Below are 26,179 nucleotides of genomic sequence, written 5' to 3'. Positions count from 1 at the left end.
AAAAATGACATATTTAATTAAACTTGTTCCCCAAAGTTTTTGCAACCTGAACAAACCAAGTTTACTGTGCCATATATCTGTATTCATGTGATGGAAACTTGTCAATCATATTCATATTTTCTTAAACATGATAACAAAACAGAACACACAGATGTCCAAACTTCATTACTGAATCCTCTTTGTCTATCAAGTTACGTCATACAAACTTGGTTTACTGAAGTTGCTAACACTTAAAAATGACAAGTGAAATTACCTTGTTCTTTCTAATTTGCAACAACTTCACAAAATCAAGTAAATACAGCTACATTTCGAGTGAACTTAATTAGATATAAAGTACACATAAAGTAAGATTAATAGTTATATATACTTTCCTTTTTAAAGGCAAACGGCTTCCAAGATTATTTTAAGTAAGATCAACTTCTCATATTTGACATAACTCTGATGCCCAATTAGTAAGAACAGAAATCAAAATATCTATTTGTTTGTCATTTTTTAGCCTTTCTTTGACAAAAATATATACACTTCTGAGAATCTCTCTGCACATAGAATCATCACGCAGATCTCAACTGATCTATGTATTACTTTTCTTTGTATTTCACATACAGGCTTTATGTAGGACATGTTTGTAAAAGTGAATTCATCATCAAAACAAGCAATATAGGCTATATTTTGGTATGAAGGGTAATCACATTTCATTACATCCATGTCATGAAGCAAAGAACAGCTTTAACTCACAAGAATGTTTGCATGAGAGATGTTATGTAACACTAACTCAGGTGCATGAACTAAAGGTCTCCAGGCAACTAAAGCCTGAACATTAAGATTAGGTAACTCTTTATTTGGATAGTCCACCTACAGATTGTTTATTTGTAACATTTCATCAGCTTACTAGTTTAGCTCAACAATTCAGATGTTTCACTTTGTCTGTACATGACTATCTATAAAGCATTTGTGACAATTAACTACATTTTTCAGAATAATTTAGCCGACCTTGAACTGTTTAGACTATCGATCCTCTTGGATGGATTACTGAACAGGCCTACTGGCCACAGGTCCAGGTCCAAAACTGTCAGGGGTCCCTTGGCCTTCACTTGCAAAATGTCCCTCAAATTAACACATACAAACCAAGAAGAGATTCACAATGACCACAAAGAGATGTCAAGGAACAAAGAGGAGACACGAAATCACTTGAAAATGAACAAAACAACCAAAAAGAGACCAAAAATGACTACAGAACAGACAGAAGACACAAAGTTAAATCAAGAAGACACAATTACCTTAAAGAAACCCCAACAACTACAAAAGACACAAAACAACCACAAGAAGACACAAATGACCACAAAGACATGCATGATAACTACAAAGAGATGCAAAACCAACACAAAAGGCAGAAGCTGTCAGCAGGTTAGCTGTTAGCTGCTAACTCAAAGAAAAAGAACAGCAGCTGTTAATGTCTGTAAATTTGCAAAACAATGACTGCGGTTACGTAGTCATGAATAACTCATTGACAAGGTTTATCCTGGTTATGGTTATATTCAATATATGGTGTTTAAATGAGCACAGAGAAATTGGGCTATTCACATTCCCTTTGTGCTTGCTGTTTATTTCAGAGTACTCTAACTAGCATATTCTGGTTCTGCAGAATAAAGCACAACAGCTGAAATTTTGCATCTCGACTAATAAGCTACTGAAATATTACTGATACCCTATAAACTATCTGTGGGTGAATTATTGAAATAAAGGGTTATGTAAGATTCAAACTATGCCATCCAAATGCAGTTTGACAAGTATGCTTTTTACCCAATCCCATTTATCTATGTCGTGTATGACGTCTCAGTTGGGATTACATGTCTGAATGATTTCAACATACTGGGTTGAGTTACACACAACTCCGTAATATGACATGCTGGAAGACAGATGAGCACAGGAGAGGATGCTGCTGTCTCATCATCATCATAAGCTTGTTTCTTCCTAAAAACTCTGAAGTTTGTTTGTATGTGTGTGACGGCAGGAAATAGTCTCTGTGAGCAATGGAAGAGATAAAGACCAGTGACCTACATGGATGGCCTCCAGAGACCTCCCAATTCCGCTCCATCACCACTTCCTGATGAACTATATACTGTGTGTGAGTGTGTGTGTGTGTGTGTGTGCGTGTGTGTGTGAGTGTGTGTGTGTGTGTGTGTGTGTGTGTGTGTTCCCCAGCATCTGTGCCACTAATGGTGAAAGTCACAGCCCCAATCTCTGTCCTATCATTGTATTTACATTGGTTTAACAGGTTTTATGCATTGAACAGATAAGATGTAAAATGCTTCACTTACTTTGCATTTATGTAATGATTGTGACACTTGTTTTAAAAGGTCACACATCATAATACCATCCAGTTCAACTAATCTAGAACATACATGAATATATGTGACATTATAATGATCAGATACAGTATGTGATTGCATGTTTTATGACCTGCTGTTTCCCAGTATGCACATGAATGCATCAGAATGAGAGACAGTGACAGCAAGAAAAAAAAATACATTTTCCGCCACACAGATTTTCTATTTTGGGGAGATACACACACAAAGACACAATGTGCGTCACAAACCGAGGGCTGACAAGGTGTTCCTGTCTGAATTAATCCTGAGGAAACAGAGCACACGTGGGGGAATGTGTCTTTAGACCAAGAAAGATGGAGGACGCAGTGAAGGACTTAACAGCTGGCCTGTGGTCTCATTTCCATTCTTAATGCCTCAGAATTTGCAAGTCAAATCAGATATTTGTCAGTGTCCACATGGATTCAAATAACCAGAGGGAGAAATAAAAATTAAATGGATTTTGATATGAATAAATACATTTGGACCAGATTCAGTCTTAAGTGCAGCTTTGTATAATATATGCAGCAACTTTCCAAGTAATCAAGCATATAGAATACAACAGTTAATTGCATCCACATCAGGACTGCAGCTGACTAACTACTGACTGGCCAAAATAAAATAGGAATGATGAAGACTTGTGAAATTTGCATCCATACAAGTAGTAAAATGGATGCAATTCCTCATAGAGTTCATTTGCTCCAGGTGCATGACTAGGCAATTTCCCGAGATTCAACTGACTTGTATATAAAGCGATGGAGAATTTTGGCATTTGTGATAAAGGCTGTCAAAGTGTCTCTGTGGGCACATTTAATGTGGATCGGACAGTTTTATGATCTGCTGTCCCTCTTAACAAAAGGACAGAGATTACTTAATTTGTGCCAACACTTTCTCTCAGTAGACTGCAAGTTCTCAATGCTAAAAGTTGCTTCAGACAGGGACGGAGCAGAAAGGTGGCCTCTGCAGCTCCAGCCTTGAATGTTTTCTCAAAATCCATCAATATTTTAGGTATTTAAAATACTTTTAACTTTGTGTCATTAGATACTAAAATATGTGCACACTGTTTATCCTATTGTGCTATTCCCTTAGGAAATCTAATATAATTGAGTTCTGTGGCGCTGATTCAAAATGAGCACATTTTTCTTAAGCTGTGACAATATGGATTTGATCTTTTCTGCCTTGAAAACTAAAAGTTTCGCTGCAGTTTGGTAGTTAATTGAGTAAAGCCAGTCCACCTGCTCACCCGAGGAGCTCCAGTCACTATCTTAACCCTCTGCAACACATTAGGCTTCCGTGTTGATATGCCAACACTCGTGATGTACAACCAGCCAAATAATGTTGTTGGCAGGACATTGAGCAAGGCTACAGGCTGGTGACTACATCAAAGCTAAAGAAGCACGTTTTTCAATGAAATCATCACATCAGCTGTATCGGCTGCGGTGACAATGGTGATGCGGTAGCCGCAGCATTGCAGTGATGAAGTTATCATCAATTAATTTGTCAGCTAAACATTAATTCTGTGAACTCTAATCCAGCATAGTATGACAAATATATGTTTCAAGATTAATAATGCTAGTTAGGCCAATTTCTCCCGTACCTTTGTCATGTAAAAAATAGTAACTTCAGATAATTTTGCCTCTTTTAAGGTGGCAGGAGCAAAATTATTTATCCTCAACATTTAAGGACAAAAAACCATTACATACAATTATCATGTTTTTCCAAATGTTTTTTTCCAAATTATATATTGATTTTGAGGCATTCTATTATCTCAAATGGGTTAAACAAATAGAGTATATAGCTGCCCCAGTGCAAAATAAAATATACCAGGATCCCCTTCCCCCCAGCCCCTGGTTTCAGAAACACTAAAAAACACAAGCAAAAGCACAATTTAGCACATATCTGCTGATGCATTCTTGTGAAGTGAATGATAAACACAAAGTTGAAGCTCATTCAGATGTGGATAGATGGACTGATGATTCATACTGTGGTGTAACCCATCTGGAATAATTCCGAAAATTAAATCTGTCTTAATTTCACAGCCTAGGAGAGACATTTAAAAACCTACCCACTCAGCCTGTTGACAGATGCTACAGTAAAAGATACTCTTGCCTCTCTGTCATTAACCACTGCATCTTTATACTACAATTTCACACAATACAATGAGGTGTGTAAACAAAGGGACGACTGTAAAAGCCTGTCACTCTGACACGTGTCACGTAAATGCACGTGTGCAAACTTTAAAATTTGTTTCTTATACTCTCTCATATGCACATGCACATAATTGATTTGCAGCATTCTCACTGTGTACAGAGAAGAGCTAACTTAATTAGCATGAGCAGTGGTGTGTCTCGTGGTGTTTTGACAGATACTGTAGTCATTTGTCACTGTGTTTTACCTGTCAGCAGAAGACAACTATAGGTGGCTACTCTGTCTGTGTGATTCATGAGCTAGATGCAGTCAGTGGTAATACGAGCTTTTGCACAAAACCAAGAGGAAAACAGAGGAGAAGGAAGAGAAAGAGGTAGAGGGCGGTGTGCTGTAAATGTGCTCACTCTTTCATAAGGCAACATGGAGCGGCTATCGCTAAATTAAGTCATTAATCTAAGACAAACAACCTGCCACTGCAGCACATTTAGGATTGTACACCGAGTCAGCCGACCATATCAGAAATACCAGTGGACCTGAAAAGGAAAAGTACACCCAAAAATAAAAATCACACTGTGCTGTTGCAATGACATAAGACAGTAAAGTCAGTACCAGCAAATACAAACAAAGAGCGGGAAATTAGAGTGTTTGGATTTGGATTGATGATGTTATCACGTGATACTTTTTGGAATTGTTTTATTGAATAAATGGAAGGGTAAATTTGTGATGCATTGTGCTGGTGTATCTATACAGCTTCACTGCAATATGATGACTTGTTTAAGTGGTCACACTGAAGTGAGTTGCATAATATCACACATTTTTGGGTGGACTTCTGCTATCACATACTTTAAAAGACATATTTGTCCCTAAAAATATTATTTCTAGTAATTCATATAAGGATTTTTTTAGGTGAATGAGCATTCAATATCACCAGCTCAGTAGCCAGAGGAAAATGTTGGCATTGTACATTTCTGCAAACCACGGATACCTTCTTATGTTTCACACATATCAAAACATTTCTAAAGTAAAGTGCTGATTAAATGTATATGAGCAGACTTTGTCATCAGGAGGCGGCGAGGATGGTGAATGATGTGACACCTGAAACGACTGTAAAGCTGCAGACCACTTTTCAAGACCATCACCAACAATGATCCTTTGTTAGCGAACTGTGGCTGCATTTCCAGTGATATTTGTGCCACTGAACACGGGTGGTTTTAAGAAAACCATTATTGCATTTCAAGCAGAGTTTGGGCTACTGAGATGACTGCCAGCAGACTACTGCAGAAAACTGTTCAAGACCAACAAACAGCACCGGCTTTTTTTTTTTACCAAGGTTTCCATTAGTGTTTGTTTCACAGAATGTAGGTATTTTTTGAACAAGCCACTGCTGTGTTTCTAACAGCGATTGCGCCACCTAACTCTGGTGTTTTTAGCGTGCAATCTCTGCATTCCTAGCAGTGATAATGCCACAGAACATGGGTTTTTAGTGTGTTGTCACTGTGTTTCCAGCGGCATTTTTGCCACCTAATGTGGGTGTTTTTAAGTTAAATGTCACTGGGGTTCAAGCAGTGTTTGTTTCCTAATGAATGTTTGTTTGATTTTTTACAAAGCATTCATTCGGTTTAGCCAACAAACATGGGTGTTTTGTAATTAGTTGTCGCTGTGTCTTCAGCAGACTTTGCGCCACCAAACTTGAGTGTATTTCGTGTCTGGAAAACACGTCATTCTGCATCCACTTTCCTTTTCTTGGCACTAGCCATGACGCATATCACTTGTCAATCAATCCCCAATGTTATAGCGCGATGGCACGTAACCTGACATGTTGTTCGCTGACCCTGCACCAGACTCGGACATGCAGAGCCGTCAGTGTTATCTCAGAAAAATAATTGGTGTTGACATTTTTTGTTTATATTTATTTTTAGAATTGCGTGGCGGGCCAGATCAAATGATCTCATGGGCCGTACAGGGCCAGGAGACCAGAGTTTCCCCAACCCAGCCCTACATCATAACGTACATATGTAATGTATCCATGGGTGGCAGAAATGTACAATGCCAACAATTCTTCTGTCAACTGGATTGGTGTCCAGCATGAGTACAGTTCAGCTGGCCTGATGCGTGTTGACACCAGGGCTTCTTTGACCTTTTAGTTTCCTTGTCAGTACAACGCACTGCCATGCTGGCTTTGGACATATAGTCGCAGAGTAGGTAATACATAATTCACCTTTATGAACTGTTCTTTTCCTTGCGACCTATTTGTCTCAAAACCTAATTTTAGCTCACAATCTATGAGCTAATTAATATGATGCCATTGCATTTACAGACCAATCAGTGAACAAGGAACCTGCTGTATTTATAAAGATAAAGGGAAAACACAAATGATGAATTCATGCTGGTTTTGCCTATGAGACCATGCCTTCAATATGAGATATTGTTTCAATTCAGTGTTTGGAGACTGACAAGAACTGAGCCCATCCTCCACAGTACTTGTCATACACAAGAGAAACTGCTTCTGGCAATTTTCTTACCACTCCTGCATTTCATATGGCAACAGTTTTCTTACGCCTACATTTGTTAAGGCGGTCAGTGGGTGGGATGGGGCTGACTAGTTGCTCTGTGGATGAACTACACTCGCAGAGAGTGGTGAATGTGGTGTTGCTTACGTAAAACAAGTCGTAGGTGTTCTGAAAAAAAAATTGCAGTGACACTAGAAATGTCAGACTCAGCAGGCTTCTGGCACATTAGTAGGCGACCTCACTGCACTCAAAGCCTGTAATATTCCTCTCTCTTCACTTTTTGTTGAAACAAAGACACTTGTAAGGAAATAATGCCAGACTTCAACGTAAACGTAACATTTTGTACTGTGAGATCAGTGTAACACTGTATATGCCATAAATTGTAAAATAATCGCCGAATCACAATACTGATTGGTAAACATGGGTGAATAATCGATATAAGAACTGCATTATTTCCTCACAATCAGCCTTTAAGAAAAGTGAACAAAGCCATGGGAAGATTTTAAATACACTTGGCACTGAAAACATAAGCATATGGCAATTTTAACTGCAATCATACCCAGAAGAGACATTACCTCTTGTTTAAAAGGGCTTTAACACCAGGTTTCGGTTAGGGATTGTGTTTCAGGTAGTACTTTAGGGTGGGTAACCTGCTTCCCCTTTGGGATTTCTTTTCATCTCTTCTCTCTGCTGTTGCTCCACCACCACCTCCTCCTCCTCCTTTTGCACGCACTCCTCCTCCATCATTTTCTCTCTCGTTTCCTTTCTTAGACTCAGCCTCTGCCTTCCTGCTGGTCTGCCTCCCTCTATGCAATCAGAAAACAAAGTCAGTTAAACAGAAACATGTCACAGATACCACACTGTTTTCTATCTAAGTGATTCAGAGAGATAAAATATCACAGAATTTCTCAATTCAAATCGTGCAACATTAATAGTCTAAGATAACACATCTAAGAATTTATTTATTTATTGATGCTGAGTACATCTTTACAACATGATTACGTTATTATGATTTACAAGATGATATTTATTCAATGTGTCATGCTTTAAACACAAAGAGTCAAGCATGTCTATAAACAAATTTCAGTATGTCTTGTACATAAAATGTTAAATATGTTGTATTCTCCTTTATTATGTATCCTTGAATATCTTCCATAGCAAATGTTCCCCCTTTTGTTGTACTGCATTTCCACTCACGTAGGTGTAGGACATATTTGGCTGTAGTCCTTGTGGTGTGGTCATAATTAACTTTTGGGGTAACAAACAGGCGTCAGGAAGTGAAGAAATGATCAGCCTTCATCATCACTAGTTCTGTGATGTCAGTTTGGTGTCACTGAGCCTTGAAGTGTTGCGGTTTTAAGTTGTTGTTTTTTTTAAATGGTTAAAAACAGTAACTTTGCTCTGTACTTGCTGACTCTGCATTTTACTAAATTTCTGCTCTATATGTACTTTTGCTGCTTTTAATTTGATCACTTAAGTTTCATGTTTTTATTGTACAAGTGATGTAATTTTATGGTTGGGTTTTATTGGAGGGATATTCCAGAGCATCCATGCAAGACTTGCCAGACTGTGCAATATTTTTTCCAATAAACCATCAAAACACTGAGCACACTCCAGATGCTGTTCCCCATCCATCCCTCCAACACCATGGGATGATAAATATGCAAACAAATTCACCAGCACTTTATATCTGCACCAAATGACATTGCACATATACAGTATATATGCACCTGCACTTTATTGTATATATATTTTTTTAATTTAATGTGTCTAAGTGGTTTTAAATGTCTTTTATATTTTAGGTATTTTGTTCCAATGTATGCTTAATGTATATTATTGATGTGACAAATAAACCTGATTCTGATTATTGTGATCAGCCAATGGACTGCAGAAGAAAATTAGGCCTCTGCTAACACTGAAATACATCAAATGGTTGCACTTATTGTGTATATAATATTGTACACACCCCTTTAAAATTAAAGCATTTAAAGTTATCTTCAAAGTTAAGTGAAAATAATGTTAAAACAAAAAAACAAAGTTCACAAATTCAGACACCAAAGCAAACAAATATCACCTAAAATGGAGCTCATGATGTTCATTTTTTAAGAAATTCAAAACTCCAGTTTTATTTGAGTTTGTGAGAGTTAATATTATTGCATCCATAACCTTATGTTTGTGCCTCACTGACCTCCTCTGTTTGCTCTCTTGCGCCCTCTCTGGCTGGGTGGAGTACTGTCTTCTTTGGGCTTCAAGGGTGGAGGACAGCTACAGCAATGGGGGAAAAAATCATAACAGTTAGTGCACTCACACATAAACATTGTGTTTAGCTGTATGCACATGTAATGTTTATGTGATTTTGAGTTAACTTCCAATGTAAAAATTGGTTGGTAAAAGGTTGAGGAGAAATGTCGTTTCCAGAAAGCTGCATTCAGCCCTGTAGGGACCAGTTTTGTTGCAGCATAAGGCAGAAAGTCCTTGACTCACTTTTTTGGTTGAATACAGACTCACCTATTATATAACAAGAGAGAGCAGCACTGGAGGATGAATGAGAAATCATAACTAGGCCTGAAAGAGAAAAGCCTGAGAGCACACACAGCCTTCTCTCGACACTGTTGTATCATTTACCCATGATGGCTGTTCTTTAGTGTGGCATGTATGCAATTAGTAGGAAATAGGTTTAGTTTGTGAGCTACTTGCTCGAGTAGATGTGTGCCTATTTTTGACATGGATAAAAGAGAATGCTTACCTTAGCGATTTCCGAAAGGTACGCCCGCCTCTCGTCATTGGTTTTATGAAAAGCCTAATATTTGAACAAAACAGAGAACTACAGTGTCACATTTTTCCATTCATGCACTACACTTGTTCTTAGCCTGGTAAAAACTGATCATGTGAGCTCTACATTCTGTTTCTCTCTGTAGGCAGGTTTCTATTAACCCTTAAATTGTGCAAATTGAAATTGCAAATATATAATATGGCTAATGGAAACACATCAATTTCAATAATACTCCCATTTCTCACAAAAAAAGTTGTTATGCTCACATGAGGTGGCATTTCAGGCAATTCAAAAAAGCACATTTTCCCATAACTGCAACGGAAACACTTTTTTTGCTTTTATAGGTCACATGATGCTATCGCTATGCACTTGTCAGTAGGAACTGGCTTGTTCAGGCATGATGCAGCAGGAGCTACAAGACGTGTCATGGCATCACATAACTCTTCAGTTGGGTGGATCATCTGGAAGTTTTGAATCCACAATTCCTGTATGAAATTGTGGACTATCATCTCCCAGAAATTCCTCACACACAGCCGCTCCCACGTATAGGGGGCTAACCTTTTCATTATCACTTACATAACACACCTACGTCACCTTCAACTGGAAATAATGATGGCTAGTGCAGTACATGACAGCTCCCCCAAAGTGTAACTTTTCAATCTCGATCACTCCCTGGTGTCTGACTGCAGTGTAGGTCATAAAGTCCACCCCTCCGTGTCAGTGAAGGGGACATAGGCCAAACTAAAAACTCAAAGTACACAACAAATAAATGTTTCCCAAAGATTGTTTCTGTCACTGAAGGTAGTTCTCATCACCCTGTTTGTGTTTGTTTTTATGATAAGTTTGGTTTGAATGAGTTATTAAATTATACAAAAGGGGATTTCTGCCATGATTGACAGCTGTGACAGCTGATCCATGGGCTTGCATTCAATAGGGCTCCTTGCGATTGGTCAGACAGATATTTTGGCGCGAACTCCCCCACCACAGATGTCGCTACTGCACAGAATCCAGTTCTCAATAACATTACCATCGCAAGATGGCAACGCCTGTATCTCGGATATTTTATCCTTACTTAAGTACAGTGGGGGTAAGTGGGTGTGCATCATCCATCTTTTTATGCAGTCTATGGTTAATACTTGTTGCTGCACGAGCCACCATTACTGTTTTGAAAGCAGCAGCCTGCATGCTACATCATCAACTATAATGCAGTCCCTGATTGGCTGTCTATGTCTTCAGCTACAGAGGGGATCCCTGATTGGCCCGACAAGACTGCAGTGGATTGAAACTGTTTGGGCTGAAAGCGAGTCCAGACTGATGACAGTGAGAAAAACAGAATGAACTCCTGTGATCAGGATGGTTTTATCAGGCCAACTTGTTTTAAGTGTCAGTTATCATCTTTCTCAGAAGAGCTTGTAATGTGTTTGCTGCCTGTCTGTATTACAGTGAGTTTCAGGAGGTCTTCAGTGTTACTGAGCAAGCAGATTACAGCATGGATTACTGGCTGCACATGCTGCTTGTTAAACCTTTATTCAACTAATATCTCGCTGTTTATTGAGCAGAACAATAAACAAAGAACCGAGTCGCCAAACTAAGGGGTATATCTGCCTGGACGTAGCAGCACGGGACAAAGGTTGCAGTTCAATTTTTGCATGAATGGTTGTTCAAAAGAAAGAATGCAAAACAAAAATATCAGCCAAATCTTTCTCAATCCTTTGCTAATGATGGTAATTTGTTACTGAAATATTTATTACCTGGAAAGATTTAGATTTCTGAGAAATAATAAAACTGGATCAGCAGACATTGTGACCCTCAACAACACTGAGCACAAAACCCCTTTAACAGCTGAGGTCCACACCTTTCCTTCCTGCTCAATTCTGCTATGACAGTCCATCAGCTGACTCTGGAGGTCGGATTTCTCTTCAGTCAGGAGCTTCAGACGCTGTCTCAGTGTTTCCTGCGGCAAAGTGTTTCTATTAATTTACAACATTAAAAACAAAAAGGCTCCAAGAAGGTGTTGCACTGCTGATGTCTAATTACAAATCAATTTGTACTGGAATTACACAGTGCAATCTACTATAGGATCAAACAATAACAGATTACTTAATGCAGAAAACATGAGCATGAAAATGGATTAGGCTCATGCATTATTCAATAACCAAATAAGCACATTAGAGCTTAGATATGGTAAAACTACATGAGATTTCGAGCACAGAGCAAAGCAATGAGTCTTGGTACAGTATATATCTGGGTTTGGAGCTTTCTTGTTCCTGTGCTGCCAAAATAAGCAGCTGTAGACAGCTTTAATGAATAATACTATAAGCAGCATGTTTAAAGGGGCAGCATTATACATGCATCAAACCCAGCCGTTGCCTGTGGATCAGCCAACTGCTGAATATTGTATTTATAGTTAAATGTTACAGTCAGTGGTGGAAGAAGTGTTCAGATCCTTCACTTTAGTAAAAGTAGCAATACCACACTGTGAAAATAAAAGTAAAAGCCTCGCATTCAAAACCTTGCTTAAAGCTACAGCTGTTAACTTTATTAAAAATAACTTTGCATCATATTTGCTGAAACTGTCACTATATTCTGAAAGAAGTACCTGAGACAGATAGTGTGTGGGAAAAAAAAGTCTTATTTGTCATGGAAATGTCCCTCTCCTCTTCTTACTGCTTCTACTAGCATTCACTAGAATTTACCGAAAACAACCAATCAAGAGCTAGGGAGTCTCTCAAGCAACTGTCAATACTGTCAATCACTGCCAGTACACAGCAGTCAAATTGCCAAAACCAAATTTTTTGAGTGAGCACACAAATATTTGAACGCATGAACGAATGAATCAAGATTCTGTTACTGCGTTGCCAATTTTTCACTTCAAATGTTTTCAGAAACATCTTTTAGTGCACTGTTTATGAGAAAGTTTGTGACCCAACCATTGGAAAATGGTTACCAACAGTACCACAAACCATACCACACCAGCCATCTTATTTTTACAGCTAAACAATACACTAAAATTTCCTCTTCTGAAAACACTTAAGGCAAGAAATATGCAATTCAGTAACAGAATCTTGGTTCATATTTGATCAACACTGCTTACTTGGACAGTTTGACCACACATGAGCTGTGTGGGAGGCTCCTCTGCTCTGATTGGCTGTTTTCAGCCATGTGCTGTAATGCCATTAGAAGTGTAACAAGGCAATAGAGTTGGAAGAGGAGTCTGATTTTTTTTTTAACATAATATCTGTCTCATTTAGTGCTATGTAAATATAGCAACATTTTCAGCAAATATGATGGAATTATGTCATCTATAAAAGTGACCAACTATAGCTTTCAGTCAAATTATTCAAGTATTATCAGCATAAAAAAAGTATGATGAGTAAAAGTAGTCATTCTGCAGAAAGTTGGTCCCTATTAGTATTTCGCTGATATGTGATGTTTTTGGGTAAATGTGGTTGTGCTTATTTTAACTCCTTTATATATTGTTCATTTATTTATCCACAACAATGCATCATATGATATAATATATGTTTGAAGTGTCAGTTCATCCATTAGTGTTTTAAAAGAGTATATTTAGCTTAAGATGTAGGAGGATTTTCTCAACCTGTAAAGGAAAATTTCATCCTTCAGTTTAGCAGAAAAAGAAAAAAATCTAAATTCCCAAATTTGAAGATAAATGGTTTTCACTGGACATGAGGGGTATTAAAACGGTAAAGTAACTCAAACATATGAAGTAAAGTAAAGAGTACAGTATTTCTCTCTTACATGTAATGGAGTAAGAGTATAAAGTAGCATCAAATGGCGTTGAATTTGTAGTAAGTGTTGTACTTGAGTAAATGTACTCCCAGTATTTGCAAGTGCATTGTTGTTGTACAAGTACATAATTACAGCAACATGAATGTGTGCATTTGAATATGAGCAAAGCATAAATGTTCTGTTTATTTACATACTATATAATGAATAGTTCAGTCACTGACTGTGACGCATCATGTCACAACAGCAGCAGCTGTAAAAACTTCTGCTGTTTTTGGTGGGTTTTTTTTGGAGCTGCAGAAACTGTGACATGGTCTTGTACTTCTTGCTTTTACAGAACACTATTGTTTTAACATGTATACACTGTACTAATTCAAAATAATACATTTTCTCCTCACATACTCTCTCTCTCTCTCTATATATATATATATATAGAGAGAGAGAGAGTAATGTGTTAGATATATATATATATGTATATATATATATATCTAACTGTCATGCTCACAGTTTGTCTACAGACCTTCAGTCCGCAGTCTTACAGTCACTCCTTGGACACACTAATGAGCATCTGTTAGTTCTGCCTTAAGGCAAACAGACACACACATATTTAGGCTGCATTGTCCAACATTTCAGTGTGTCTTGTGCATTGTAATTAGTGTGTATTGCTCTCCCATGGTTTGTAATCCCGTGATTACAGTGCTGTGATTAAACTCTAGTTGATTCAGCCTGCATCAGCGGGAGGATGGAGAGCAGCTGGCATTACAATCCTCTCTGTCGTGCCTGCCTTCGCCCCTCATTCTGTGTCTCGGGCTCTCTCTGCTGGTTTGTCTTAAATCTTAACTTAAATGCCTTCCCAGCTCCCTGTGGGTCATCTCTCTGTTAATCTGCACTAAGAAATGAACACACTAAATAACACCAATACAGCAAAACAGATTAAGGTAAAGCTAAACAGAAAATGAATATGTCTGTACTCACTATCGGCATGTCATCATACATTCGGATGGAGGCCAATGGATCTGTGAAAAAAAATGTGTGTAAGAATTATGTGTGAATGTTTTAAATAATACAATTTCATTGAGATGGGTGAACATATCACAGTTAACATAGTTCTTAATTTTTGATATATAATAGAGTTAAAGGTGAAGATGACTTGAAGACTTGTTAGGGATTGTTCGTTCATGGGATGCTAGTAAACTCATCCAAGTAATTATGGCAAATGTTTGCCACAGCAGCTGTTCAAATACAATAATACACACTTTAAACAATATATATTTCAAATCGGGACATTGTAAATTAAATGGTCTGATATGGCACTGCATATAGTATATCTAAATGCTTGCAACAGCTTTCAGAGATATGTCAACAGCACATGTAAATTTATATGGCTCACATAATAGTTTCTCTATTTTTTTTTTAAGGTGGCCAAACATCCGACAGGAGTAGCTATTTAAAAGTATTACATAAGATGTTTTGTGAGTAGGGTTGCAAGACTTAATGAAATATTATTGAAATTGCAATATGGCCAAGTGCAATATCAAAATTGCAGGAGCTGAACATTTTTGGTAAGGGTAAAAGGTGTCAAATGCTTGTTACTCCATCAAAAATCACATCATCATTCTTTTGCTTTTCTCAGTGAAAATTACATGCAAAAATGACCCTTCGCGCTAAAATCATGACTTGAAATGGCATGATCGCTCAAAACAACCGTAATGTTATGATTTTTGCATGTCATGCAACCCTCAGTGCAAGATACTGCTGTTGTGAAATCAAACCATACTGTACTAGTCTAAGATATGTAACTGTAAGTTTACAGATTCTAATAACAAACTTCCAGCACAAAGCCCTTTAAAAGCTGGCACTAGCCTGTGAACTTACCCATCGGGTTTCCTCGTAGGTCTTCCAGTCTCTCATGAATGAGAGACATCTGTCTGTCCAACTGCCCATTAAGCTCAGTCTGTGTCTCATACCTTGTCTTCCACTCATTTTCTGGCACAGAATAAACACAGCAAACTGCCAAACTACAGTCACATTTTGGACAAGACCAGTAGTGTAATGTAATGAGGTAAAAATACATTGTTAAAGTAAGCCTGCTTAAGCTTACTAAGATATATATATATATATATATATATGTTTGTTCAAGGACACATTACAGATAACACTGAGGCATGAATGGGCTGATGGAAACCAGTGCACTGTTGGGTGACATCTTGTCACTGGGTGCAAGTGACTCATAGGCTATGTAACTATATTCTTTAAAAATCACTTAAATGTCACTCACCTTCCCCATCAACACTGTGGAGTCTTTCCTGCAGTTCACACATGGTACTCCGCAGATCAGACACAGACTCTTCAAGCATTTCTCTGTAAACAAGAATCAGGACGTTATTTTTTACAGTGGAAAATAACATTTCATCACATTCATAACTTTGACAGTGATAGATTTACAAAAACTTACTTAATTTCCCTCTCCTGCTCGAGTTCTGCCCGCAGGCGTGCCAAATCGTATTTGCTGTAGTCGCTATCTCCAGTCATGTTTCTGAAAGTCTCCGCTGAAGAAAAGTTTGTGCCCCGTGGTTTCCATGGAGACCGCTGTTTCCGGCTCGTTCAGGCAGCCTCGGACAATAACGGCGTAGATCAGCGGAAAGGTTTGAAAACAAAACCTCCTCCTCGGCGTTAATGTGCCAAAATGCGAATAAATAACTCGTAAATTACATATTCGTCACATACAGTGGTTTATTTTTGCAAGCAGGCATTTTTATGAAGCTCATTTCGCGCTTAATTAGGCCTGAAAATTGACTTCCTCTGTATTCCGAGCTCTTAATTTACCAGTTAACATTAATGGCCAATGAATGCCAGCTGATTTATCTCACAGAGCATCTTATTAAAACTGGAAAAAACACGCAAGTGGTGTAACACAGCTGTGCATGTGTGAGTGTGTGTGAGGGAAGCATGGGCAGATGATGAGAAAATGTGCCTCTGGGCACAGACATGTAAGGCCCCCCCACCACCTCGCCTACATAAAAGTAAAACACGGAGACTTTAAGGTGGTTTTCGTCCCTTTGTGATCTTTAAGCATCTTTTTTGTGGTTCACATCTCTTAGAGATCATTTTGTTTTTTTGGTTATTTTGTTTATCTTTTTGGTAATTTTGCATCTTTTTTTCTGTGATTTAGTGTACCTTTTAATTAATTTTATGTATCTTTGTAGTCATTTTGTGTCTACTTGTGTTTGTTTTGTCAATTTGTAGTTTTGTTTTTTGTGTATCTCTTTGTACTCATTTTGTCTCCTCTGACTCCTCCTGGTCAGTGCATGTTAATTCAAGTGACAGTCAGCATGTGAAGGCCAGGGTGGCCCCTGACAGTTGGGGCCCCTGAACCTTTGCCCTGTAGGCTCATTCAAAAAAAACATCCATGTCTACAAGAGCACCTTTTGAGAAACATCCCATGGGAAATTAACCTCTGTATAACTGTGGTTAAAATGATAAATTGATATTTTTCATGAACACAATCTGTGTGTTTGTTCTACATTATGTTACACTTGCATGCATATCATACATAAAGCTTGGTCAATATATAAGTAAACTCTTTACTGGTATATATACTTAATATTTTGTCTTCTAAAAAACATACACAAAATGTAAACCAATAAATGCATAATGAAATGCCTAAATACCACTACAAAAAAAGGTAAGACAAAACACTGCAACCAACCCTGACCTAGAGAGATATAAATAAGTTAGTATTCAATAACTTGTAAAGTAAAATTGCACTTTGACTTAATGGGCTAAATCCTATATTTTTGCTTCCTTGTTTTGACACTGCCAGTTGATACAACTAAATAACCACTTCAGAAATAAGTGGCCTATTTTGGTGTATAAATATGTAAATGAGGAGTTGATGCATCAGTGTGGCAGAAAGCATCAAGCAAAGTGTTAAACATCCTCTAGGAATCTATTATTTCTGCGCTTCCTCCCTTCTCTTCATCTTTTCCTTCCCATTAGTCTCTGTTTGATGTTCTCGTTTCTGAGCCTCCTTCCCCTCAGCTTCTGCTGTCTGTCCCTCCGGGCTTTTGACCATGGCCTTGGCTGTCTTCTTCCCTGCAGTCTTCAGGATGGCTTTGAGACCCAGATTGTCGACATTGTAGGCAGTCACACCGACATTGATCGCTGACTTGAGCGCAGTGTCTGTGGCTGCACCTGCATTGTTACCATACCTTCACCACGGATAATATGGTGGAATGAGGAAAGAGTGATTTGGTGTAAAAAAATAAAAAGTGAGGGTGTGTACAGAACTGAAATGCTGAAGCAATGTGATATTGGTACTGTTGTCATTCCCATTAACACCCCAGAGGTCAAGAAAAAAAATCATATTTCACTTTGTAGTGGTTTTATTAGTAACAAACCAAGAAAAAGAGGCTACAGAAAGTATGAACAGCAAAAGCAGCACCACCCAACACATGCAAATGTTTAGCTGCAGTTAGCAGACCCAGAAAGACACACATAACAAAAGCTTCAAGTCAAAAAAGAACCCTAAACGCATAGTTTATATATCCAGGTATGAATTAAAGAAAGTCAGTTTGATGAAACAAAACAATTCAGTTTTAAGTTTTGCGTTAGATTTGGAAATGGTCTTATTGAGGGTTATTTTCTGACTTGATTTGGGTTAATGAAATAGTGTACGTGAAAGAGATGATCAGTCGCAAGTCTTTACTCCCCAGTGCAGTCATATGTTGCCGGACATTTTTAATAGATTCTCTAAGCCCTTAAATCTGAAAAGAAATAGGTGTGAAAGAGAGAGGATCAGTTTCCCAACATACCAAGAAGAAAGCACCACAGTAGGCTGGTTTCTGATCCAGTGTTCTACTGCTATTTAGAGTAACCGATTCAGAAACACGCAGGAAACAAGATCTAAAATAGTAATAAAGACATTTCTGTCAATACATAAAAAGGCAGAAATGGGAAATGTCAGAACTCACTTGTATGTCACAGTTGTGACCGTCTCTGCTGCAACACTTTTGCCAACAAGCTTTGCTCCGGTCTCCAGACTAGACCAAACAGTAGTGAAACCTGATTTGGATGTAAATTTTAAAAAAAGGTTTAAGTACTCCAGAAAGACCACACATTATCATCCATCCATCATCCATATCATCCAGTCACCCATTATTAAGCAAATATCCAAAATGCCAACACATTTCAAATGGTAAAACATGACTCAATACATTTTATATTACATAATGATATAACAACAGTGTAAAACGATGTACACAGATATACGTGTGTGATTATGTAACTTATATTTGATCCTGTCATTTCCATCATATTGGTACATACCTTGAAAACTTTTGGCTGCCACAAACTTGGCTCCATCCCAGTTGGAAGGGCTGCCATCTTTGCTCTTCATAGACTCTGGGACCAGCTTAGCGCCCTGTTTCTTCACATGGGGAGCCACTTTATCTGCAACTTTTTCCGCCACTGTACTCACTCCATTAACTGTATTGCATATCAGTACATAGACATTAATTTACAGTACAGGAATTGATCAGCATGCACTGAAAGAATAAGGCAATCAAGCATCCATCAGAGGTGTCATCAGCTGTGTGTAAGTTTGCATTTGTATCATCACTGTACCCAGTAAAGACCTTAAGTCCTTACCCAAGAACTGGCTGACTCGCACAGCACCCCCCGTGGCCTGTTTAGCCACATGCAGACCTTTGGTGACCCGAGGGCTGACCTCTGAGGGAGTTTCCTCAGGTGTGATGTGGTCCCGGATCTTGGCTGCTCCTCTATGAATAGCCCTGCCGGTGGCCTCGGCTCCTTTGACAAACCCTACACTCAACCGTGTAGCTCCTACAGACAGAAAGAGTATGTGTGTTACGTGTAAATTAGCAATGTTATTGATTGTTGTTTCATTAAAATATCTGCTGTAAGCAATTAGGAGGTAGTTGGATAAAGTTGTCTTTGCAGCACTCAATCCTGTTCAGGAGAGACTGCTGCAATGGTAATACTGCCCTCCAGTGGTCCTTTTTGTAAGCAGATGAACATCTTGTGAACTATCAACAAAGATATTGATAGTTTTGTTTTTTGCTGGGTTATTGTGAGTGAGTCCGGAGGACCAGCAGGGGGTCATTTGAGTAAGTCCCCAACAAAATTTGTGTTTTTTGAGAAATTGTTTTGATTGTCATGTTTGATTTTGCATGGTTGTAATAAATAAATTTATCCATATTGAAAATGTATGTGAAAAAGAAACAAATAAATTCCTAATTATGAAAACTTTATTTGCAAAACCACAGACTGTATCTTTATATGCAGTGTATGTACAAAACATTATATAAATGTTGTATCTTGAGTTGAGCATAGAGAGCACTAATATCAGCTAGTGCACTAGAATACACAAAGGCTCTGATATCATCTAACCACTTTCAAGTAAATCAAATAATAATAATACATTTTATTTTAAAGAGATCCTTTAAAACACACAAGGACACACATAAGTGCAGGGACAAAAACAGTACTGTTTAAATGTGATATATGACTGTAATATGAAATATTCCCATACAAATATCATTTCTGAGGATAATCCATTAAAATGTGAACCTCATCAAATTTAATGGTTTAAAGTTTTGAGAATTATTTATTCTCTTTGTTTCTGAGATGGGTTTCTTTGTCTTCCTTTCACTAATGTAGACCATGAAGCATAGAGGTATTTTATTTCTATGCTATGAACAAAACAGGATCTCGTCTTGTGCCAGATATATTATATATGCTGTAAGAAAGTGGCATTGCCAGTGAAAACATTTTTTCAACATGCTGAGCGAATACAGCATCTGCTGTCACAGCAGATGTTGCGACGTAAGATAACAGGAATGTCTGTAGTAATATTCTACATATTTATGAATTCAGATACATGTTATGAACCTAAAAATATAATGTAACTTTCTACTGGTGGTCCCTGGGGACCTCCATGCCAGCCCACCGCCACAGCTGACGGCAGACAGGAATCAGACCGGCGCAGAGCACCAGAATAAAAACATCAACACATCATCAACAGTATGATAATAACAGCCAACCTATAAGTTAAGCTTTTACTGGTTTCTGCGACATAAGAAATACTTTCAAAACAAGCAGACATGTGACATCATTGTTTTTATGATTGTAACACTGATTAGTTGTTCACATCATAACATTATTGAGTAAAATAAGTGTGCATGCCCTGGCAAGCATTGATAGTGAGCTCACTGCTTCCTTTTAGATTTTGACCACTGTACACAGACTGTGTATAACACTGTTGTGATATTTAGATTTTTTTTTTCTTTTATTATGACTCACACAGACTCACCTGTCAAGATTCCTTGTGCCATCTTCTCACTCCATCCAGGAAGTGGTGGTTTATCCCTCACCCCTGTTGGCGCTATCAGTCCTTCGAGTTCTTTCGTGGGACCGAGGGGGATTTTCTCACTCAGATTGATGATCTCTGACCCTGACCCCTCTGGACCCTGTCAGGGAATCCATTAAGTCAATTATCATGACAAGACACACAGTAAGAGGCTTTTAAATGTGCATACACCCAAACAGGTTACATACATTCCTTTAAAGCCGTGACTCAGCTGGCTAACAATGTTTTACCCACAACATGACAACTATTTAGTTCCTCCTGAGGTGTCAAAAGAGAAAAGTGATGCTATGAGACACTACATCTTACAAGGTGTACTTATGATTGCCTATTGTTTAATTACAACATCCTCCTTTTCTCTCCAAACACAGAAAAAAAGCCTAAACATACTGTTCTAAAATATACATATTCATCCTTAAATTTGCTTCTTACTGATATTAAAGACTGACCTGGACTCTGAGTTCAGCGAGCTGCGAGAGGAGGTCCTGAAACGTCTCTCTTTGGGCAGCAGGCAGTTCGGAGGACAACACTAAGCCAACGTAGGACCCTGGCGTCTCTGACAACATGTCAGGGAACATGAAGATCCCAGAGTTAGCCAACAGCACCGGAGTATCTGGAGTCAGCGGGTATAGCCAGTCACACACCTTAAAAAACAAGAAGACACACAAAATTAAGAATTTGGAAATGAAGATCATCCATGTGCCATCATTACCAAAGAGGACTGCATCCACTCTATCCGATTTATAAAATTAGACAGAAAAACAGGACATGGTAGCCTCTATTTTGATTCCTTATTGTTTCTTCAATTCATAAAATGTAAACTGAAAATTAACATGTCAACTGCTATTTTCCCATATGACTTCATATGTATACGGTGGTTTCTTGTGAGGCTCAAAGGTGCACAAAAATGCATCGGCATTTCCCAGCAAGCAAAGTGTCCACCTCTCCTTTTGACCCAATGTTTTTCCCTCTCAAAGACACATTACAGGATTTTAGCCCCATCAGGACTGACGTCAGTCATCCACACAGACATAATACAGATACAGACTCGCTGCTGCATCGTGACACTGGTATGCCGCCTGACAGAGTGACCCCTGTGAGGGTGCAGGACACTGACCAGCAGCACAACAGAAGCGCCGAGTCATCTGTTAATGGGACCATTGTCTTTCTGGGAAACAAAGCAGGGCCAGAATACAGGAGAGCAGCCCACCAGCCTGCTCGGGTGGGAAACACAGTCATGGGTTGCATTGCAGAATATTGCATGGCATATTTCACACATTGTAGAGCTGCTAGAACACAGTATTACCACTTTATACATTCTACATTAACTCAATATATAAAAGCTCCACATGACAGGGATACACATGGCTACTCTAAGAAACTGATCTCAGTTACTTAAATGATTATTTCACTCACAAAATGACCTTTTGTATATCAGTCATCGCATATTACCTTGAACATGAAAACTGTTTTTCTCGCATGCCTCCATGGACATGGCTAACGTATGAATTTATTGATTGGGGACAATCTTTAGCAGCAAAACTATATCAAAACACTGGTTTACAAACTCTCATGCATTTCCTGTAGTTTAATCTTTATCCAGAGGTATGTTCAGTACTTCTCATGCATTTTTGCTAAAACCTTTCTATTTAACACTTAGTGCAGTTAAACTTCAATGCCACACTCCAATGCTAAGGGTTTTTAAGTGAACATGCATGTTTGGGAAGTACTAATACTTTGATTATACTGCATGAGTTGTGAGAGTTTATAAGAGGGTGAGGGGAGAGGTTTTGGTAAAGTTTTGCTTTTGTAAAAGGTGATCCCCAGTCAATTAATAAATCAATATGATGCCACTTTACATGGAGGCATGCAAGAAAAACAAATTCAAGGGAACACAGCATAACTAATCAAGATACAAACAGTCACTTTGTAAGTGATGTATTCCTTTAAGCAACTGAGATCACTTTCTTAGAATATAGAGAAGCCATAATGGAAAGTAATCCTGCTCAAACATAAATGCAAGGACAATGATATCAGTTTCAGCTGTAAATATATTAAGTTTCATATCACATAAATATACTCTAAACATAGTTAAGACTGTAAGTGCACTGATGACATCACAGAGCTTAAAAAAAGCTGATTACTTAATTAGACTATTGATTCAAAATCAATTCAATGATGAATTAATCTTTTTTAAGCAAAAATGTCTGAAATTCACTGGTTATTTTTTTTTTATAATGTGAGGACTCTGCTTCTCTCTGTTTTACATTATTGCAACGAAATATCTTTATGTGTTGGACTGTTGGTCAACATTTAAATCATATTGGGCTCTTGGAAATTAGTGACAGCAGGGTTCCCAAATGTTTTCATGGACGAATTTTCGTTTTAAATTTTGTTTTAAAAAATCCATGACCTTTCCAAAACTTTCAATGACTTTCATGACTTTTGCAGGCCTGGAAAAAGTAACCTCTCGAGGTTTTCCATGACCATGGGAACACTGTGACAGGTGCTTTTCGCTATTCTCTGATGTTTTATAGACGAAAAAAATGATTTTTAAATTTAGGAAATAATCACCTGATTTATCCCTAATGAAAACAATCAACAGTTGCAACTGTTTTTGTAAAGCCCTTAATCAGTTAACAAATTCAGTACAAAGAAGAACAAATCCCTCTTTAGCAATAAAGTACAAATTAATGCTACATCCAAGGCCACTTTTAAAGCTCAGTTTTGGCTTGGTTGATCACAATGTGCATGTGTTGTCAAATCAAAAGTTGATATTACTTGGACAACACCATAGTTTGTAAGCAGAGTAATTATTTGTGCCTTGTACTTATTACATACACTATATACCAATATTACGAATCATAATTAGTTCCAAAACTGGTCTAATAATGATGAAGTGGGTCACTCTTCACACAGTCGAGGAAAATGCTTTGCTGATGTACCCACACCTAAGTGCATCCGGAAACATATTATGACATATACTTATATAACATACTGTTTACTCACATGTAGATATGCTGAGGGTTGTCCAGCGGTGGAGTCCTTGTGCTGATTGTCAAATGTGATGATGCGCAGGTAGCCTGGGTAAGACAGGGAGCTGACCTGCCCATTTGGTGCCACAAAAAACATCTGCACCCCAGAAGGGATAAAAAGCAGTTCAGTCCCATCTGTTGATGTTGCTCCGGTCTGCCCTGCTGACCCGAGGCCACCTCCAGGAGGACTGTAAGACAGACTGCGGTGGCCAATTGTTGGCTTAGGTGTGTATGCTGGAGGCTGGTCCCCTGGGTTAGCCATGGCTACAGTCCCTGGCGCTGCTGCAGGGTGCGTGTGTTTATGCAGAACAGCAGGGGAGGGAGGCCTGGGAGGGACTTTTGGGGTTGGGATTGTGTTCTGGGTGGTGGCAGGCACGGTGGGGTACAGATGGTGGAGGGAGCTTTGGGGAGGCTGGCTGCTTGGTGCCAGGTCTGGGTAAAGACTGGGAGGAAGATCCATCAATAGGCGGCCCCTCTGGGCTCCTGTTGTCAGCTGAGAGGTCTCCAGGTCAGAAAGGTGAATGTTGACAGTCTTCAGAGTCTCCCTCATTCTTTGCTGAAGCTGCCTGGCTGTGTCCCAGACTGCCCCCTGCTGCCTCTCTGCCCCAGTGGGAACTTCCAGTCCTTGGGCAAGGTGCTGTCGACCTTTCCTGTAATACTCCAGGGCCTCTGCTCTTTTCCCGGCCTCTTCAGCAGCCAAGCCACAGTTCAGAGAATGAAACGCCATCTCATACTGGTCCTTGATGAGCAGCAGCTCAGCAGGCTCAGCCATCCTAAGTAGAAGATGGGATACAAGAGACTGGGAAGTTAAGAATGGAAGCGGAAAACAAATCACAAGTGTTATTTCCAAAGTAAACCAGGAGATGCAACTGCAGTTTTAAGTTCTTTAAGTATTTTACAGTAATCCTAAAAAAATATGTAGATAAATGAAATCAAGTAAGTCTTTTTTCCAACAATGCACAAATGTAGTTGTAGATTTGGGGGTTGATGCAGGGGACAAGGCTCCCACAGTATTCAGAAAATGTGGATTTGTCAGCCCTAAAAAAAATCATGAATGTAGCATTTAAAGATATCTACACCATAAAGTAATGCAGAAAAGATACAAATTGGTGTATAATAATTCACTAGAATGCAGGACATTAATTGTTGGATGCATAAAAATTACCAGCAGAGGACCCCCAAAGTCCCACTCTTATATGCACCCCCCCAAACTTGAATTAGAAATAAAGTAACAGTGAAACAGAAAAAGAGAGCGCATGTACCCATCACCAATCTTAAACTAAACCAGGTGTGGAAAGACAGTAAGAAAGAGCTGGAATTCATCCTCAGTAATGGCTTGGGTACTCTCGACACATTACTACACAGTAGATGAGTTCATGAGAGAAAAATCTCTGTTAGCAGCAGTGGCAGGTTTTAAATAGCCTGAACTGGCGAACACATCAGGTTTAACCTGAACAACAAGACCATGGACTTGCCTGTTAGCTTTCCTTTAAGGAGTCCTCTCCACACAGCAGATTTACACTTTAAATACGGCACTTTACACGTTTATTCCTCATCTGTCACAAATGTAGCAAAGTTATTTTTTCAGCAATCATGTCTGACTGCTGAACAAATTAAAAAATTCAAATTTTCTTACCTCAAATGGCAAACTTCAATATCCAGGGAGAGTAAAAAAAAAACTGTCAAAAAAGAAGTGGTTTCAAAAAGTCCTTATTATAGTTTCCGACCCTTCTTCTGTACTTTAATACACGTGAAAATACCGACATCTATCAATAGACTATATGTGTTCACTTACTCACTGGGTTAATGCAGCGTCACACGAGCGTCAAACCAACTGGAGCGACAAAAATGGTTTCCGGACAACACTTTCAAAATAAAAGCCATATACTAAAATTCAACATCTATGATGTTTTTTTGTGAAAATAAAAAAATACGTTTAAAAAACAAACTATTAAACAAATAAAAACTTGAGGTAATCTGAGATCAGTAAGACTTATTTAATTTAGTGTAACTGTAGTTTTTTTAAAACCCTTCAGTCACACATGTAGCATTACAGTGAGATAAAGTTCACTGAAAAGCTTTAGAGATTTTTAAGGAAAACACAAAAATTAAGAATTCCAGTGTTATTTCTATGGGGTAGTTAGTTCATTTAATATTTGTTAACATATTTTCTCAAAGCCAGAAACCAGAGAAGTAAGTCTCAAACATGTGATGTC

General features: G+C 38.4%; 2 protein-coding genes across 4 annotated transcripts; both read right to left on the bottom strand.

Annotated features, from left to right (window-relative positions):
* Positions 1-188: 188 nt before the first annotated feature.
* On the bottom strand, positions 189-16,964 carry ccdc169 (coiled-coil domain containing 169). The gene is made up of 8 exons (XM_042498695.2): positions 15,997-16,964; positions 15,820-15,902; positions 15,417-15,527; positions 14,517-14,557; positions 11,650-11,748; positions 9,768-9,821; positions 9,210-9,286; positions 189-7,827 (listed from the first exon to the last, which is right to left on the bottom strand). The coding sequence occupies exons 1-8, from the start codon at positions 16,071-16,073 to the stop codon at positions 7,632-7,634; spliced, it is 738 nt and encodes a 245-aa protein (XP_042354629.2). The 5' UTR covers positions 16,074-16,964; the 3' UTR covers positions 189-7,631.
* A 147-nt stretch (positions 16,965-17,111) lies between these two features.
* sparta (spartin a) lies at positions 17,112-25,740 on the bottom strand. Of its 3 annotated transcripts, none has more exons than XM_042499323.2 (8): positions 25,600-25,740; positions 23,938-24,736; positions 21,378-21,572; positions 20,875-21,031; positions 19,191-19,385; positions 18,870-19,028; positions 18,515-18,605; positions 17,112-17,752 (listed from the first exon to the last, which is right to left on the bottom strand). In XM_042499323.2, the coding sequence occupies exons 2-8, from the start codon at positions 24,733-24,735 to the stop codon at positions 17,494-17,496; spliced, it is 1,854 nt and encodes a 617-aa protein (XP_042355257.1). In that variant the 5' UTR covers position 24,736; positions 25,600-25,740; the 3' UTR covers positions 17,112-17,493. The 3 variants fall into 3 exon arrangements, with proteins under 3 accessions (XP_042355257.1, XP_087944914.1, XP_042355260.1); XM_088088788.1 differs by lacking the exon at positions 25,600-25,740 and adding an exon at positions 25,439-25,519; XM_042499326.2 differs by lacking the exon at positions 17,112-17,752 and adding an exon at positions 17,909-18,307.
* Between the last annotated feature and the right edge of the window lie 439 nt (positions 25,741-26,179).

Source organism: Plectropomus leopardus, chromosome 15 (genome assembly GCF_026936395.1).
Source record: "Plectropomus leopardus strain MGB_pleo_1.0 chromosome 15, ASM2693639v1, whole genome shotgun sequence".
Classification (NCBI taxonomy): Eukaryota; Metazoa; Chordata; class Actinopteri; order Perciformes; family Serranidae; genus Plectropomus; species Plectropomus leopardus.
Note: the sequence above shows the minus strand (reverse complement) of the source record. Positions and strands in the feature narration are given on the sequence as shown.